This window comes from Chiloscyllium plagiosum, unplaced genomic scaffold, assembly GCF_037043375.1.
Source record: "Chiloscyllium plagiosum isolate Xiang-an unplaced genomic scaffold, Cpla_swu_hap1 HiC_scaffold_18, whole genome shotgun sequence".
In the NCBI taxonomy this organism is placed as follows: domain Eukaryota; kingdom Metazoa; phylum Chordata; class Chondrichthyes; order Orectolobiformes; family Hemiscylliidae; genus Chiloscyllium; species Chiloscyllium plagiosum.
This window is the reverse complement of record NW_028270156.1, coordinates 77,799,873-77,817,982: the sequence shown is the minus strand read 5'-3', so window position 1 is coordinate 77,817,982 and position 18,110 is coordinate 77,799,873. Positions and strand designations below refer to the sequence as shown.

The 18,110-nt window shown below is 38.9% G+C and overlaps 1 protein-coding gene across 1 annotated transcript in view; it reads right to left on the bottom strand.

Moving 5' to 3' along the window:
- Positions 1–752: 752 nt before the first annotated feature.
- LOC122558129 (mucin-6-like) overlaps positions 753–18,110 on the bottom strand; it is a 128,299-nt gene continuing 110,941 nt past the window's right edge. The window contains exons 9-11 of the mRNA XM_043706448.2: positions 9,426–9,611; positions 3,577–3,816; positions 753–827 (exon numbers count right to left, since the gene is read on the bottom strand). Coding sequence (XP_043562383.2) covers positions 753–827; positions 3,577–3,816; positions 9,426–9,611 — 501 coding nt within the window. The remainder of the gene's footprint in view (positions 828–3,576; positions 3,817–9,425; positions 9,612–18,110) is intronic.

The following is an 18,110-nucleotide window of genomic DNA, read 5'->3' as shown; positions in this document are numbered from 1 at the left end:
AGCCTCTGGGGAGACTGTGTGTGCTGTGAGGTGTGCGGATTCTGCCCTTCTGGAGTGGACTCTGCCCTTCTAATGGTTGTTTCACCTGCACTGTGTCTTTTGTGTCCCTGTTCGTTATTCCAGGTGTATTCTATTTAGAGTGAACACTTGCCATAATGTGGCAACTATGTCTTAAAAATGGGACTGTATGTCTTCTCCCTCAATCCAGAGCAACAGGTAAGTAAGCTCCACATTTCTGAAGAGGCCAGAATTAGAAGACCAGTCCCAAAATATGGAATACCATTACAGCACAGAGAAAGGATCAAAATGCAATTTGACAGTGATTGCTGATTCAATCAGGGTCAATAATAGTTATAAATCTTATTGTTTTTATTCAAATACTTGGTACCACACACTGTATTTTGAACAAAAACTGGTTGTGGCTGCTGGTGAAGACAGAAATTGTACATGACCAGTACAATCAGGTGAGGGCACGAAAATGGCAAATGGATTTCAATGTGGAGAAATGTAAGGTAATGCATTTGAAATTAGCAAACAAGGCAAGGGAGTGTATAATAAATAACAGTATTCTGAGAAGTATAGAGAATCATAACTTCAAAAAAATGAACACAACAAATAAGATGAATAGACCACACAGCCTTTCAAACTTGAGCTCAGCCAAGCATTCATATTGAAATTTTTTGACAACTGTATTAACTAAGACAAGGCTTCATTACGAATGTCTGGCTGAGCTCCAAGAATAATTAATACACTTAGGTTTCTGCAAGCACTGTCTGGTGCTGCAAAGGCAAGTAAAAATTTGTTTGATTGCAAATAAGCTGCTGTTTCTTTGAACACATGAGCAAAAAAAATCATTTACACAACAGTAAGATGTCTGAAGAGGATACAAGCTTCTGACATTGATACTGTGAATAATACTTTTTTAAGCCATTGTAACTGAGTCATTTTTATCGAAAGGGTATTTTCAAATCCTCTACTTATTGTGTCAGTTTCAGAAACATTTCAAAGACCACTCCAAAGATCCACCTGGCCATTAACTTATTGGTTGTCTAAATATTGGATACCAGGAAAATAGGTAAGGCAAATGTATTGGAGGGCATTAGGAAAAACAGGATATGAAGTGCGAAAAGAAGATATGGGGGACATATAAGGCCATGAGGGATACAAGAGGTATGGTATATGGGGTAGGCAGGCACTGGAGTAGGGGATTGAGAGTTTTTGCGTCCATTGCAAGTAGGCTAATTTCTAGCAAGTTCAAGTTATTTTATGGATTGCAGCAGCTAAAAACGTATGCTCATTTCCACTTAAGGGCAACCAGTTATGTGCAATAAATGCCCACACTTTTCAAAGAAATGTTATTTAAAAAAAAGGCATGCATTTTAGGCTGATAGTCTCAGCATCTACTCATTCTATTGTGAATCCATGGAATGCATTGCCAGTGGTGGTGGTGGAAGCAGAATTATTAGGGACTTTTAAGCGACTGCTGGACATGCACATGGATAGCAGTGAGTTGAGGGATGCGTAGGTTAAGTTATTGTATTTTATATTAGGATTAATCCTCGGCACAACATCGTGGGCCAAAGGGTCTGTTCTGTGCTGTACTTTTCTATATTTTATTATCACATTGGTCCTACTACAGCAAGAGCAGCAGGTCCAATTCCATTCCATCATCACCCTGCAGGCAGTAGTTTCCTTAACAAAGACTGGTTTCCAGAGGTAGAAACCTTTCTAAGTCCCAATAATTGTCTTCCTTATGAAAAGCCAGTTCATTAATTGCATTTCTCTTAGAGGGTGTCTAAACTGCTGAGCATTTTCAAAATGTTCTGATTTGTATTTTAGGAAAGAGGTCACTTGGAAATTGCAGGTCTAGGTGGTTGGAGAAACAATGGGATCTTAGAGTACAAATGCATAAATCAATAATTTTGCATCACAAATCAAGGTTATAAAAAGACACATCAAACAACAGGTTTTATACCTAGAGGAATTTATTGAAAAATAGGGGAGTTCTGTTAATCCTGTATTGAACATGGGCTAGATGACATAAGTGTACCAGATGCAATTCTGGTGGCCATAATGGGAAAAAAAATGTGTTGAAAAAAGTGTAGACAAGATTTATAAGGATGATACCAGGAATTCTTGGATATAAGTATCAGAAAATAATTAATATGCTGGGTCTTCTGTGTTACAATAAAACAAAACTGAAGGGCAACTTGATAGAGGTCTTTTAAGATTATGGACATTTTTGACAGAGTGGGGGCAAATATAACTAGCAAAATCAATATAAAACAGTTACCAAAAAATCCAATTCATAGAAAGGGTCTAATGATGAAAATGTGTAACTCCTGCACAAATAATGATTGACACATTTAAGGGGAAGGAAAGAAGCTCAAGTGGAGCCAAAACACCAGCATAGATTATTTGGACCAAATAACCTTTGTGCTATATATCTCAGTTATTTATGTATAAATGCATGACCATAAGACAACAGTGTATCATTGCAAAAATTAAAAAGATTAAGAGGAATAACTTTCCACTTTGTGGTATGGACATTGATCTTTGAAATTTTGTTTACCCTGCAAAGAGTTATATTTTTTTCACCCAAGTTATACTGCTTTTGCCTGTCTTGATTGTGATAGAATCTGTGTGTGCCTGGGGATTTTAAGAGGTATAATTAAGATACATAAAATATAAATACTTTTGTTTCACTGGTCTTGTTGAAGTAATGTGTTATAACAGATGGTTTCTTTTTGATACTGAAGAAGCTTGGTGGGAAATTATTTTTTTCCAATTCACAGTTAGTCAGGTAAATTGGTATTTTTGGTGATTTCATTGGTGTTCAGTGCATTTATATATCTTGCAGAATGTTGAGGTACTGTGGGGCATGATTATTAACACTTCTCAGTTGTCATGGAAGTCACCAGCAGTGCAACTTGCTTTACAGCCCATTTTTGTTATTCATTTAAATCATCCTACTTGATACCATATTACACAACCTAATTTTCTTTTGTATAACATGTACCAGCTTTTCTTTTGTCACTCGAACTTTCCTGAAGTTCTACAGCAGTTGATAAACTCAAGAAAACAGACAGACGGTGAAATATATTTTATCTTATAATTCTCTAAACTAGGTATGTTCATTTTGATCTTGAGTTTGTGGTTGATTTTGATTTTCATCTGTGACACCTTCTTAAGCTAAAAGTCACACAACACCAAGTTATAGTCCAACAGGTTTTTGGAAGCACTAGTTTTTGGAGTGCTGCTTCTTCATCAGGTAGTTGTGGAGTATAAGATCGTAAGACACAGAATTTATAGCAAAAGTTTACAGTGTGATGCAACTCAAGTGATGTATTGAAAAAGACCTGTATTGTTTGTTAAGTCTCTCACTTTTTAGAACAACCATGTTGGTTTCAGTTCTTTCACATGTAAATCCCAGAATCTTTTTTAAAGTTACATTCTCAAGCGAACTTTAACAATAGGTGCCATGTCAGCTCAGATAATGCATTGAAGGTGTGAGGTTAAGGTCTGTCTGTGTGAGCTATTTTAATAATTACATTTCAGATTGTCAAAGATACTCACCAAATTGTGGCATGGTTCAAACACAACACTCTGAATTATTTTACAACGCTTTTCTGCCCAGGACTTGCGATATGGATTTTTGGCACACGGATAAATAACTTCAGTCACATCATCACACATGGGATCTTCTTTCCAAGAATTTACAAAGTTCATTAAAGTGAAAGCTGTGTGGTGGCTCTGAGTTATCAATTCATCTTTAATATTACCATTGGCATTGCCACAAAGTCCACAAACTGAAAGCTGAGAAAATATAAGAGTGTTATTGACTTTTAATGTGATTCAGCATGTATTTATTTTGACTTCAGTTGTATAGGTGCACAACCTTTTATCCGAAATGCTCAGGATCAGCTGGTTTTCGGATTTCAGAATTTTTTTGAATTTCAGAACAAGTGACAGTTTGATGGTGAAATTTTTAGAACTCTCATCAAACAGCAGACGCACTGTGAGTAAAACAGGCCCTGAAACAGAATTGAGGTCTGCCAGTTATGGGCCACGCCCCTACACGTCGCATTTAAGTGACATGCATTGAATGGGTGTGGAGTTGGGTTAACTGTTTGCATGCCAAACAACCTTGTTAATGAGTAAAAAAACTTCATGAGTAAACCTTCGGATTTTGGAGCTTTTCGGATTTCGGACAAAAGGTTGTCTACCTATATTAGTTGTAATAGGGAGAATGTACTATCTGTCAATAACAGTAGAAACTGATGGGATGGCTAAAAACTGACTGTCCTCAGATGTTGTTCTTATACATATGACATAGCAATAGCTCAAATCATCAAAGAAGTAGAGTGTAACATATGTATTTTAAGATGAAGACATGTTGCATTTTGGACACCTCTTCCTCCTGGAGGGGCTGAACTATGAGAGCCTTAGGACAGGAGGAAAAAAAAACAATTTGTTAAAGAGCAAAGACAACAGCCAATAAGTTATAAATAACTTTTGCCACCCATTTAGAAAGCCAAACATGATTCGAAACTTGAGAAAGCGTGATAATAATGATTATCCTTTTCCAACCATTTAAATCATCACATGGTTATCTCAAATGAGAGAGAAGTCTATGGCTGTGCCTACAGTCATTTCATTAAGTGGAAATATGTTCACAGCATTTTCTTTGGCAATCTGGTTAACAGCATGGCCGCTGTTCCTGTGAAGTCTGCTAATTTTGGTGTTTATGATTTAATGTTGAAATCTTGCAAATGGGAAAAGATATGGCAATTGTGGCTCAAACTCAAAAGTTTAGCAGTCAAAAAGTACTTGGCATTTAATGTTATAGAAAACATCTTTGGAAATGGTATCTGAAAAGCTAGTTAGCCAAAAATATTATAAGTTAGATAAACTGACCAGCTGTTGTTTTAGGTCATTGTGAGATACATGCTCTATCTCTGCAATCAGATTCCCTCCCAACCACCAGTCATATGTGGACACCCTACTCAGTCTCTACTGTCTCAGAAACTGGGGAATTTCACTAGCTGTAAGATTGGAAGCAATAAGCACAACCTTAGATGCAATTTGTAACAAGCTTGGCATTGGTATGTGCTCATCTAGATTGGGAGATTAAGGCAGCTCTCCAAAAATAGACAATGTGAGAGAAAGCAGGTGTGGCAACATCGATGGAGAGGGAAACCAAATTAGTGTTTCAATTCCGTTATTACAATTCTTCAGTACTGTCATATTGGACTTAAAACATTAACTCTGTTTTTCTCTCCACAGATGCTACCAGACTTAACAAATTTCTCCAGCACTCTCTTGGTTTGTTTCACATTTCATGATTGCCATAATGCTAAATGATATGAGGGTAATAACCTTGACAATTGTAAAAATAAAAAGTCTTTGTATCCAGTCACAAAAATCAGCATTCTCATCAAAGAGTGGCATGATAAAAAGAATACCATGGTGAAAACACTATGTTTGGAGGCATGGTATATAGGGAAATGTGGCTGTCTGGATACAGAATTGGCTTTCCCATAGAAGACAAATGATGGTAGTAGATGGAAAGTATTCAGCCTGGAGGTCAGGAGACAGTGGTGTTCCACAGGGATCTGTTCTAGAACCTTCGCACTTTGTGATTTTTATAAATGACTTGGATGAGAACGTGGAAGGGTGGGTTAGTAAGTTTACTGATGACACCAAGTTTGGTACAGTTGCCAAGGGCTGTTGTCATTTGCATCAGGACATTCACAGGATGCAGAGCTGGGCTGAGAAGTGGTAGATAGAGTTCAACCTGGAAAAGTGTGAAGTGATTCATTTTGGAAGGTTGAATTTGAATGCAGATTACAAGGTTAAAGACAAGATTCTTGGCAGTCTGGAGGAACAGAGGAATCTTGGGGTCCACGTCCACAAAACTCTCAAAGTTGCCACCCAAGTTGATAAGTTTATTAAGAACGCGCATGGTGTTCTGGCTTTCATTAACATGGGAATTGAGTTTAAGAGCTGCGAGTTTATGTTGCAGCTCAATAAAACACTGGTTAGACCACACTTGAAAAATTGTGTTCACTTCTGGTCACCTCTTTTTAGGAAGGATGTGAAAGCTTTAGAGAGGGTGCAGAGGAAATTTACCAGAATGCTGCCTGGACTGGAGGGCATGTCTTATGAAGAAAGGTTGAAGGAGCTCGGGCTTTTCTCATTGCAGCAAAAAATGATGAGAGGTGACTTAATAGAGGTGTACAAGATGATGGGAGACATAAATAGAGTAGATAGCCAGGAACCTTTTCCCAGGGCAGAAAGGGCCATCACAAGCGGGCATAATCTTAGGGTGACTGGAGGAAGGTTTAGGGGAGATGTCAGAGGTAGGTTTTTTATACAGAGTGGTGGATATGTGGAATGCAATGCCAGCAGTGGTGGTAGAGTAGATACATTAGGGACATTTAAGCGATTCTTGGATAGGCACATGGATACTAGTAAATGTAGGGTATCTAGGTTAGTTTGATCTTAGAGTAAGATAAAAGGTCAGCACCAATCGAGGGCCGAAGGGCCTGTACTGTACTGTTCTAGATTCTGACAATGAGATATTTGTGGTAGCAGCCATGTGATGACAAGGCCTGTTATGTGGGAGTTGGGGTGAGGACATGGGTGAAGGTGCTAAGGCCCTAAAATTATTGAACTCAATGGCTGCAGGCTGCCCAAGCAGAAAATGAGATGCTATTCTTTCAGCTTGCACTGAGCTTCACTGAAACATTGCAGCAAGCCCAAGAAAGAGTTAACATTAATTTTGCTTTCTCTCCACGGATGCTGCCAGACCTGCTGAGCTTTCCCAGCATTTTCTGTTCTTGTTTCTGATTTCCAGCATCTGCACTTCTCCTGTTGTCTTTAATGAACTTGAGTTGCTTTCCTTGGTACAGAGAAGATTGACAGGGTGAGGACCACGTATAAAATTATGAGGGGCACACATAGGGTAGGCAGGAATAAGCTTTTTCCCCGGTAGAGTGTTCACTGACCTAGGTGTGCAGATTTAAGGTAAGAGGCAGAAAGTTTAGATGGGATATGAGGAAATAAATTTCACCCAGAGAAAGGTAGGAAACCGGAACTCACTATTTATAAGGGTGGTAGAGAATAGTCAGGTGTTTGTTTTTGAATGGTACATACTGATAGCCAAATGGTATTTTTCTGTGCTATAGGCCTTTATGACTCTATAAGCCAAAACATTCCTCAAACTGAAACAACAGGCTGAGTATTAAAAGTATTGACCCACTAGTGGCAAAGAACGGTAGGGTGCAGGCAAATTGGAAACCCACAGGTTAGCTCTGCTGTATCACATTGCCAAGGACCTGGGTTCAATTCCAGTCTCGGGCAACTGCCTGTATGTAGTTTGTACATTCTCTCCATGTCTGCGTGCGATTCCAACAGGCGCAAAGGTAGAAGACAGAGGGTGGAGGTGGAGGGTTGTATTTTAGATTGGAGGCCTGTGACCAGTGGAGTGCCACAAGGATCGGTGCTGTGTCTACTACTTTTTGACATTTATATCAATGATTTGTATGTAAGCATAAGAGGTATAGTTATTAAGTTTGCAGATGACATCAAAATTGGAGGTGTAGTGAACAGCGAAGGTTACCTCAGACTACAACGGAATCTTGATCTGATAGGCCAATGGGTTGAGAAGTGGCAGATGGAGTTTAATTCAGATAAATGCGAAGTGCTGCATTTTGAGTAAGCAAACCTTTGCAGGACTTATACACTTAATGGTAAGGACCTCGGGAGTTTTGCTGAACAAAGAGATCTTGGAGTGAGGTTCATAATTCCTTGAAAGTGGAGTCACAGGTAGATAGGATAGTGAAGAAGGCATTTGGTATGCTTTCTTTTATTGGTCAGAGTATTGAGTACAGGATTTGGGAGGTCATATTGCGGCTGTACAGAATATTGGTTAGGCCCTTGTTGGAATATTGTGTGCAATTCTGGTCTCCTTCCTATCAGAAAAATATTGTGAAACTTGAAAGGGTTCAGAAAAGACTTACAAGAATGTTGCCAGGGTTGGAGGATTTGAGCTATAGGGAGAGGCTGAACTGGCTGGGGCTGTTTTCCCTGGAGCATTTGAGGCTGAGAAGTGACCTTATAGAGGTTTACAAAATTATGAGGAGCATGATTAAGATAAATAGACAAAGTCTTTTCCTTGGGGGTGGAGGAGTCCAGAACTAGAGAGCCTAGGTTTAGGGTGAGAGGAGAAAGACATAAAAGAGACCTAAGGGGCAACTTTTTCACGGAGAGGGTGGTACGTGTATGGAATGAACTGCCAGATGAAGTGGTACAGGCTGGTACAATTGCAACATGTAAAAGGCATCTCGATAGGTATAGGTATATAGGAAGGGTTTAGAGGGATATACAGGTGGAAGTAGATTGGGTCGGGATATCTAGTCAGCATGGACGGGTTGGACCGAAGGGTTTGTTTCTGTGCTGTACATCTCTATGACTTTACGCTCCAGTTTCCTCCCACAGTCCAAAGATGTGCAGGTTAGGTGAATTGGTCTTGCTAAATTGCTCATCGTGTCCAGGGATGTGTAGGCTAGGTGAATTAGCCATGGGAATGAAAGGTTACAAGGTTGGAGCGGTTGGGATGCTCTTTGAAGGGTTCGTTTGGACTTGGTAGGCTGAATAGCCTGTTTCCACACTGTAGGGATTCTATCACATTTTACAACAGTGGGCTGTATCTTGACTTAATTCAACCACAGAACAAAGTCCAAGTCTGTTTTCTCTGAACATCACAGAGGTATGAGAGCATGATGATTACCAACATTTGTCATGGAAAGAGGTATTATTTAAGGAAGCCCCTAGAGATGCAATAAAGGCTGCATCCTGCAGTGAATGTGAATAATTCTTAAAGGAAATCAATGGAAATCGAGTGAGTTTTTTACCCCTACACAAATTCTACCATAGAGGTATTGTAGAAGCAGTAAGAGTCCATCTATGTAAACCAAACAGGTTTAGTTAGAAGTTACAAAATCAATGAACAACAGAACAGTAGGCCCCAGAATCCACATACTCTACCCCAAAAGGTTTAACTACCTCATAAAGCCATTATGTCGAAGCAAGGTTTGCTGAATTTGATTCCTATCAAATAGCAGCTTGTATAATCAATCCACCTTAGAAATGAAATTTGGCATCCAACTTTAAATGCATGTGTACTTTTATTCATTAACTGGCAGTCGGCCTAATGCTTCCAATACATCTTGTAAAATCTGACAAAGGTTGTGGTGAGCAGATAGGTAACGAGTACGTCATGCACTTCGTTTTATGAACGCCATTGCCTTCAAACTCGCCGGCTAAAGGACCTTAAAGTCCAACCCACTGTGACAGGGATAATTTGAAATTGGCAGCATTTATGACTAACAATTATACACACTCAAGGTTTGGTTATTTACCTGTGATGATCCAGCAATCTGGATATAAGTATTCATCCTTAAGTTCCATGTCACTATTAATTGAAGACTTTCAAAATTTCCAAAATAAAATATTAAATACATCTGATTGTGAACGACAGTGAATTTGCTAGTTGCATTTTCAGGTATGACTTTGTAAGTGCCATCTGTCATTTTGATTAGAAAATCCTGGAACAGAAATATATGGTGATGATAAGATGATAAATAATACTATACAAAAATTACTTCAATTTGTATTTTAAAAATCTACAACTGTTCCACAAGCATGATCATTTAATCTGACATTAAATTTTATTTAATTAAATACTGTCTTATTTGGGAAAAAAAAGAAACTCCCAACAGGAAGTCTTACTTGATGAGGTGGATATCAAAAATAGAGCTAGTGCGCAATGACATCAGATATTCAATTCACACTCATCAGAGTAAAGTTCTCACTAATAACTGTGTGATCACTGAACTAAATCCTCTAATATTTTGAGTCTTTATATACTTCTGTAAGTAGAAATAAAGCAAAATTCTGCCTTTCTTATTGAACATATGGGATAAATTTATTTGTAGATTGGAACCATTTGTGTTAGTATATTTTGGTTACAGTGGGAATGACCAAATTCAACTGCAAGTATATCTGAAGGCACTGATTTGATTTGTTCATGCTGGGGTCAGGCAGATTTCCAAAAATTGCATTCTGTATCAACAGAAATTTGCTGATATCCTGTTCCTAAATCAATCTTCCAGCAACAAGTGTTGGGTTAAGCCTGTATTTAAATTGTGAATAAAAACAAGTTCCAAGTAGTGATACTGAGGTAAAGTTCCATAGCGAGCTAAATAGCTTGGAAGCATGTCGTCAAATTTTGGGTTGACTTAATATTTCTTCAATTTCATTGTCTTTGCTGAATCCCTCATCATTAGCATCCCAACAGGAGTGGTAAGAGTTTCAACAGCCGAATAGAAACATAACTTGACCAGTCAGTTGAATATCTGGCTATAACAGCCCTAAAAGAATGCAAAACAGAATAGCTATATAAGCCAATCCAAAAAAATCAGGTTTTCTTTTACTAAAGTCAGTAACTATGACCAGCAGTTATTTTTAACTTTCCAAGAAATGCCTTGTTGAAAATAAACTGTTAATGTGTCTTTTCATTTGCCTTTTAAAAAAAAATCCAAGCATTCACAATCTTCAAACTTATGTACACGAAAAATATTTAACATGAAGCCATCAAAACAATATTAAGAGAAAAACACCATTTTAGCATTAGTCAGAGCTCCTTTTTATGCATAAGTCCAATTTTCTTCATGTGTTCTTACAATGTAGATGGTTCTAAAAAGACATATTTATTAGCAATCCATAAGGAAATGGGTGGTGAGCCATCTTTGTAATCACCCGTAGTGACTGAAAATATATCCAGTGCTGTTGGAGATGCACATATCCCAACAATTGGGGATTTCTGAGTACACTTTTGACTTTTTCTTATTCATTCAAGGGATGTGGGTGTTGATGGTTAGACCATCATTTATTCCTCAGAGGGCAGGCAAGAGTCAACCACATTGCTGTACGTCTAGATTGGGTAAGATCATCAGATTTCCTTTTGCTAATGGATTACCCAGAGGAGTTTTTGTGACAACCTACACTTGTTACATGATAGCTTATAGGTAGCCTTTTATTTTGGATTTTTTACTGAATTCAAAGTTAATCACTTGCCAAGGTGGGATCTGAATGTATGTCTCTAGGATATTCACCTATGTTTAGTGACACCCATCTAAACAAGACAGAATACTAAACAGACAGCTATATCAACATTCCATGCCTTATCCTCTTATTGGCGGTATGTGTTTTCCTTCTCCCCAAAGTGAATTCTGTGCAGATATATTTGTGTGTATATTTGTTTGTTTTTGATTGTGTAGAGGGGTAAACATATTTTAATTTTACAAATTCTGGGTTAACTAATTCTGCACCTTCAATGAATGGCTTAAACACTAAATTGTTGATTTAAGAAAGGTATTGGATAGATCTTTTCTAATGTAAGTCCAATATAAGGAAAGAAATCCCAAGCTGTGAGCCATAGAGTAGTGTACTGGGGAACATAGGTTTGAGAAAAAATCCCCATAATCTAAAATACTGGGCAAAATCCTGGACTTTTCTAATATCTAAATACAGGAAAAATCCCTGGCTCAGGTTGCAATGAACCCACAACAGATCCAGAATAATTTTCTGTCTGGGACTATTGTTCAGCCTGGAATTCCAATTTACTTCTCCACTCTAAGAGAACAATCAACCAAACCTAACACTCGGTAGTTCGGTTTGTAGACCGAAACTAACTTTTACACCTTGGGCTACACAGCATAGACGGTACGGAAGCTACAAACATACCCAACATTCAATCAAAACGAATTCACAGAGATATTGAGCATTCAACTTCAATTGAAATCTATTCACAAAGATACTGGACATTCGACTTCAAACAAAATCCATTCACATATACTCATGATGATCAGAAAACCAATTAACTTCAAAAGGAACACCAGAAACACAATGGAAAGCACAGATTTGGCGTGAAGATAAGGGGCCCACAAACAGTATAATTGCAGACCCCTGGGTCAGTTATCCCAGAAGCATTTCAAAGCCTGTCAGTGATCCCATGAGTTATACCTGGAGGCATTCCAAACAGCTATCTCTGGAAGAAGAATTCTAATAGCTAATGCCACCGCCTATTTCCAAGAGATATCTCTAGAAAGGGGAACCCAACAGCAATTCCAAAAGCTATTGACACAGGCCTATTCTGAACGAGGGGAATCAATGACAATTAACCATGACTAGCAGATAGGAGTGGCACGGTGGCTCAGTAGTTAGCACTGATGCCTCACAGCACGAGGGACCTGGGTTTAATTCCTGTTTTGGGTTACTGTATATGTGGAGTTTGCACATTCTCCCCCTGTCTGTGTGGGTTTCCTCCGGGTGCTCTAGTTTCCTCCCACAATCCAAAGATATGCAGGTAAGGTGAATTGGCCACACTAAATTGCCCACAGTGTTAGATGCATTAGTCAGGGGTAAATGTAGGGGGGTAGGTTACTCTTCAGAGGATCGGTGTGGACTTGTTGGGCCAAATGGCCTACTTCCACAATGTATAGAATCTAATCTAATCATAACTGACAAACACCAAAAAACACCGATCCAATAAACATTACAAGGCCTCAGAAACATCCTTAGGTGAAAACCAGGCCCACAAAACCAATAGCAAGTAAGGAAAATCAAATACTTACCTGATAGACCCAATGCGCATCTTAACGCATCAGTGGACTCAAACCAACCTGAAAGGCATACACAGTCCAAAATCTTCATCCAGACACTGGATACAGAAAGTGGGAATACCCAGGCATATTTCAAAATTGCGTTTTCCTCAGTGATGAGCTGAAACTCCCAAGACCCCAAAGCTTCTGACCTAGCTTGCAGGGAGGGGAAGGTGAGCTGTGACGGTGCAAGGGACCCCGAGGTAGGAAGCATGATTAAAGAATTCTGTGATTAAAACTGTTGCTTTTAGGTTCTAATGGTGTTTAATCTAGCTAAGTGTATTTAATAATATTAATGTCTGCTGTATGATTGATTGTGTCAATTTCACTCTTTTTTGCACGTATCTTCATTTCTTGTATCATATTTACTTTTCATATTTTAAATAAACGCAGTGATTCTCTTGATCTGAAACACTTGTCTACTGCTTTCTTCATTCCCTAAATAAGTCCAGTGTCTAGAACCATGGATCTTGGAATGATTCAAACTGCTTAAAAATCAGAAAAATACTGATTGCAAACCAGAACAGTAGAAGGAAGAGTCCATTGTCCCATCTTTGACATAACAATATCTTTAATGAGTTGACAATGTAAGATCATAGACTCAGAAGGCTATTTAGCATATCATGTCATAGCAAGCTACCACAGCTTCCTGCACTAGGTCTGCAGTGTGGCAAGGCACAGCTCTTTGGGTAGACATCTGACCACTTCCTAAATGTGTTAAGAGTTTTGTCTCTACTCCTCTTTCAGTCACTGATCTTGAGTCCTTACCATTCTCTTGGTGAAAAATTGCTTCCTCAGTCATGATTTTCATGTTGGAAGACTAAAACATTCCCAAAATTGCTGGGATTGCAGACTGACAAATTTTCACTTGGGATTCTGCTGACAGAAATGCCAATGTATGCTAATACAGAGATAGAAATGAAAGTAGACAATCCTGGAATGGGCTTGAGAAAATGTCAATTTCCATTGCCATCTTTGTTTGGCAAGCGGTTCCACATCTGCAACAATGTTAAGTCCATTTTGAAATGCGGGCTGAACTTTGAATAACAAATACAAATGTCATTGTTGATGAAATTGCTATCCAGTAGTACCTTGATATCATTGTTATCGTTAGTTCATTATGACGTAAACTCCCAACCATTGAAGGCTCCCCTGAGCTTTTGCTTTGCTGCCTCAGATATTCAGATCTGAGACTCCAACATGCTCTGTACCGCTCTATAAATAAGAGTCGGTGCGCTTTCAAGTACAATTCAGTAGCACATACCACACAGCGCTACCTCTGAGCACAACTCACAGCCTGCTCCCTTCAGTCAACTCTCAACTTTACTGCCATCCTCCAGTCTTCTGGCACTATTCCTGTAGGCAATGACGACAGAAACATCAAAGCCAAAGGCTTGGCAGTCTCCTCCCTGGCTTCCCAAGGATTCCAAGGATAAATCCCATCTGGCCCGGGGGACTTATCTATTTTTACAGTTTCCAGAATTGCTAACACGTCTTCTTTGTGAACCGCAATCCCATCTGGTCTAGTAGTCTCTGCCTCAGTTTTCTCCTCAATAACATTGTCTTTTTCTAGTGTAAATACTGATAAAAAGTATTCATTTAGTGCTTCCTCTGTCTCCTCTGACTCGATTCACAACTTCCCGCTACTATCCTTGATGGGTCGTAATCTTATTCTAGTCATTCTTTTATTCCTGATATACCAATTGAAAGCCTTAGGATTTTCCTTGATCTTATCCACCAACAACTTAGAGTCATAGAAATGTACATCAAGGAAACAGACCCTTCGGTACAACCCATCCATGCCGACCAGATATCCCAACCCAATGATACAGAATCGAATTGTATATGTGACAATGTATATACAAAGAGATTTTTATGAATAAAGGATATTTTTGAAATTAAAAAAAGTGCTGATCTCATGAATAGAAAGGAAGGACATCAAGAGACAGTTTCAGGCTCAGAGATTGGAGCAAAGTTAATGTGTCGCCTTAAGGTGAAGTCTAGCAAGTATTCATTTGAACTAAAATAAATGAGATGTAGTGTTAACAAACATATTAGGATCTTTCGGCATGCTTTCTGTGTGTTACACTGAAGATGTGGAAGAGAAAGATGAAAGTTATGCTCAGTACTCTCAGATCATCATCTTCTACTTACACACCACTGAAAGGGGGTACAAGATACAGTAAGTATAGCTGCCACAACAGAGAAGCAAGCAATGCAAATACAGAAGGTGTCGCAAAGATGTATGACAACTTAACCATGACAGTCCTCATAGATACTGAGCCGAGGACATCATCAGCCTACTTTCACCTTTCAAAGGTAACAACGGTTGTAATTATTGGTGTTCACAAGACAACACATTACTTTGATTACTGTGTGGATCACTGAGGTTTGTTATCTTTGTAGTTGGTAAATAATTTGCCTTGTTGACGATCTATTAATTCTATTTAATTAACTGTGAGGTGTCCACTATGCTGTTTGCAAATCAGTATCAAGTACAATTGATATGTATATGTAAACCAACAGATTCTCACCAGTGCCAGTGGAGAATTTTGCAGGATTCTGGCATGGTTGAACTCCTTGTCAAGGCCCATATTTTGTGATGCCAGGCATATAGAGTCACATAGCATGCAAACAGACCCTTCGGTCCAATAGTCATAGAATCCCTGCAGTGTGGAAACAGGCCTTTTGGCCAACAAGTCCACACCAAATCTCCGACGAGTAACCCACCGAGATCCATTCCCCTACCCTATATTTACCCCTGACTAATGCACCTCACCTACACATCCCTGAACACTATGGGCAACTTAGCTTGACCAATTCACCTAACCTGCACATCATTTAGCTTGTGGGAGGAAACCGGAGCACCCAAGGAAACCCACACAGACACGGGGAGAATGTGAAAACTCCACATAGTCGCACGAGGCTAGAATCAAACCCAGGTCTCTGATGCTGTGAGGCAGCGCTAACCACTGAGTCACTGAGCCACTGTGCCACCCCATGCTGGCCATGTTCCCAAATCAAACTATTTCCATTTATCTATGTTTGGCTCATATCACTCCAAAGCTTTCTTATTCATGTACTTATCCAAATGTTTTTTAAATATTGTAACTGCAAGTGCATTCACTGCTTCTTCTGGGCAGTTCATTGCACATACGAAACACTCTCCTGTATAAAAATGTTACTCCTCATGCCCTTCTTAAATTTTTCTCCTGTCACCTTAAAAATATGTTCCCTAGTATTTAACTTCCCCAACCCAGGGAAGAGACCTTATTCACCTTATCTATACTCCACATGATTTTATAAACCTTTATAAGGTCATCACTCAAACTTCTATGCTACAGTAAAATAAATCCCAGCCTATCTAGCCAATCTTTATAATTCAAACCTTTCACTCCTGGCAACATCCTGGTAAATCTTTTCTGAACCCTCTCCATTTCAATACTATCATTCCTGTAGCAAGTTGACCAGAACTGTACACAGTACTCCAATAAAGGCCTCACCAACATCCTGTACAATCTCAAGACGACATCCCAACTCCTATACTCAAAAGTCTGAATAATGAAGGCAAGCATGCTAAACACCTTCTTAACGCCCCTGTCTACATGTGACACAAATTTAAAAGAATTATGTACCTGAACGCCTAGGTCTCTCTGTTGGACAACACTATTCAGTAGCCTACCACTGATTGTATATGTCCTGTCCTTGTTACAATAACTTACATTTTTCCAAATTAAACTCCATCTGTCGTTCCTCAGCCTGTTGAACCAATAGATCAAGATCTCTTTGTAATCTTAAATAACCCTCTTCACTGTCCACTACATCAATGTTGTTGTCATTCACCAACTTACTAATTATGTCTGCTAAATTCTCATGCAAATCATTAATATAAATGACAACAAAAGTGGATTCTGACCAATTTCTGCAGAACACCACTGGTCACAAGCCTTCCATCTGAAAAACAACCTTTCTACCACCACCCTTTGTCTCTTACCATCAAGCCAATTTTGTACTCAATTGGCAAGCTCTCCCTGAATGCCATGTGATCTAACTTTACTAATTAGTCTACTATGAAGAACCTTGTCAAAGGCTTTACTATAGTCCATGTTAACAGCATCTATCACTCTGCATTTATTGATGATTTTGGTTACTTCCTCAAATACTCAATCAAATTTGTGAGATACGATTCTCTCGCACAAAGCCAGGTTTAAGTTCAAAGGCGTTATTCCTCTGGAGAAGGTGGGACCTGAACCCAGGCCTTCCTGACTAAGAGGAGGTAGGAACAATGTCACTGTACTACAAAAGTCCTCTAATAAACATTCCAGTTTCCATATGACCTTTTCACTACTATATAGTTTTTAATCAATCTGTCCCAATGTGTTATGACAAACCCTGGAGGAGGTGGGAGTTGCACCCAGGCCCTCTGGCTCAAAGATAGGCAAATTTAATACTGCACCACAAAATCTGCAGGGGTCAACTAGAAAAGTATTTTCTAATCAACCTGATCAGAGATGTTAGTAGAAACCTCTAGAGTAGATGGGGCTTTAACAAAGGCCTCCCAGTCCAGGGGTAAGGACACTGCTAGTGCACCACAAAAGAGCCCCAAGGATCAACTGGAACTTATTTGTCTTACAATCTGTTCAAAGATGTTACTACACACCTCTGAAGCAGAAGGATTTGAACCTGGTCTCTTGCTCCAGGGTAGGGACACTACCACTGCTTTACAAAAGCCCTCATGCAGAGTTGATTGAAAGCTGATGGCGCTCATTCGAATTTGTAATTAGGGTCAATGTCCCAATCCCTTGAATCTGACTCGATTTGGATTTAGCCTCTTCCCTGTTTCCTTCCCTTTCCTTTGCACTTAATTTCATTAAATGGAAAGATCGGTGATTTGGTGGTAGAAAAAAAACATTCAGTTGTGTGTGCTAACACTTCCAGACATAAAAACAAAGTTCATGTCCCAACAGCTCCAGTGATATATAATGACATCTTTGAACAGATACATTAGAAAATGTAAGCTCCAGAGGAGAAGACCTGTATTCAGGTCCCATTTGCTCCAGGAGTGTGTCATTATTTTTGAACAGATTCTTAAAATATATAATGAACAGCTAGGCTCATTAATTGGTTAATATTATTACAGGTTTGCAAATAACAAAAAGAGTTGGGTTCGTTGGGCAATTTGATAAATTGGTAGTGGATTCTTAATATCTAAAACAAAAGCTGGGTTCATCTCAGTAGTGTTTTGGCTTCTGGATAGGAAGCAGTCCAGAAGGTTATTTATTTGGAAACCTGGATTCAAAAGCAGAGGAAAAATGGCACTTGGATATGTACAAATAAATCAATCAGAGACACAATGTTATAAAAATAGGAAGTACTGGAGAA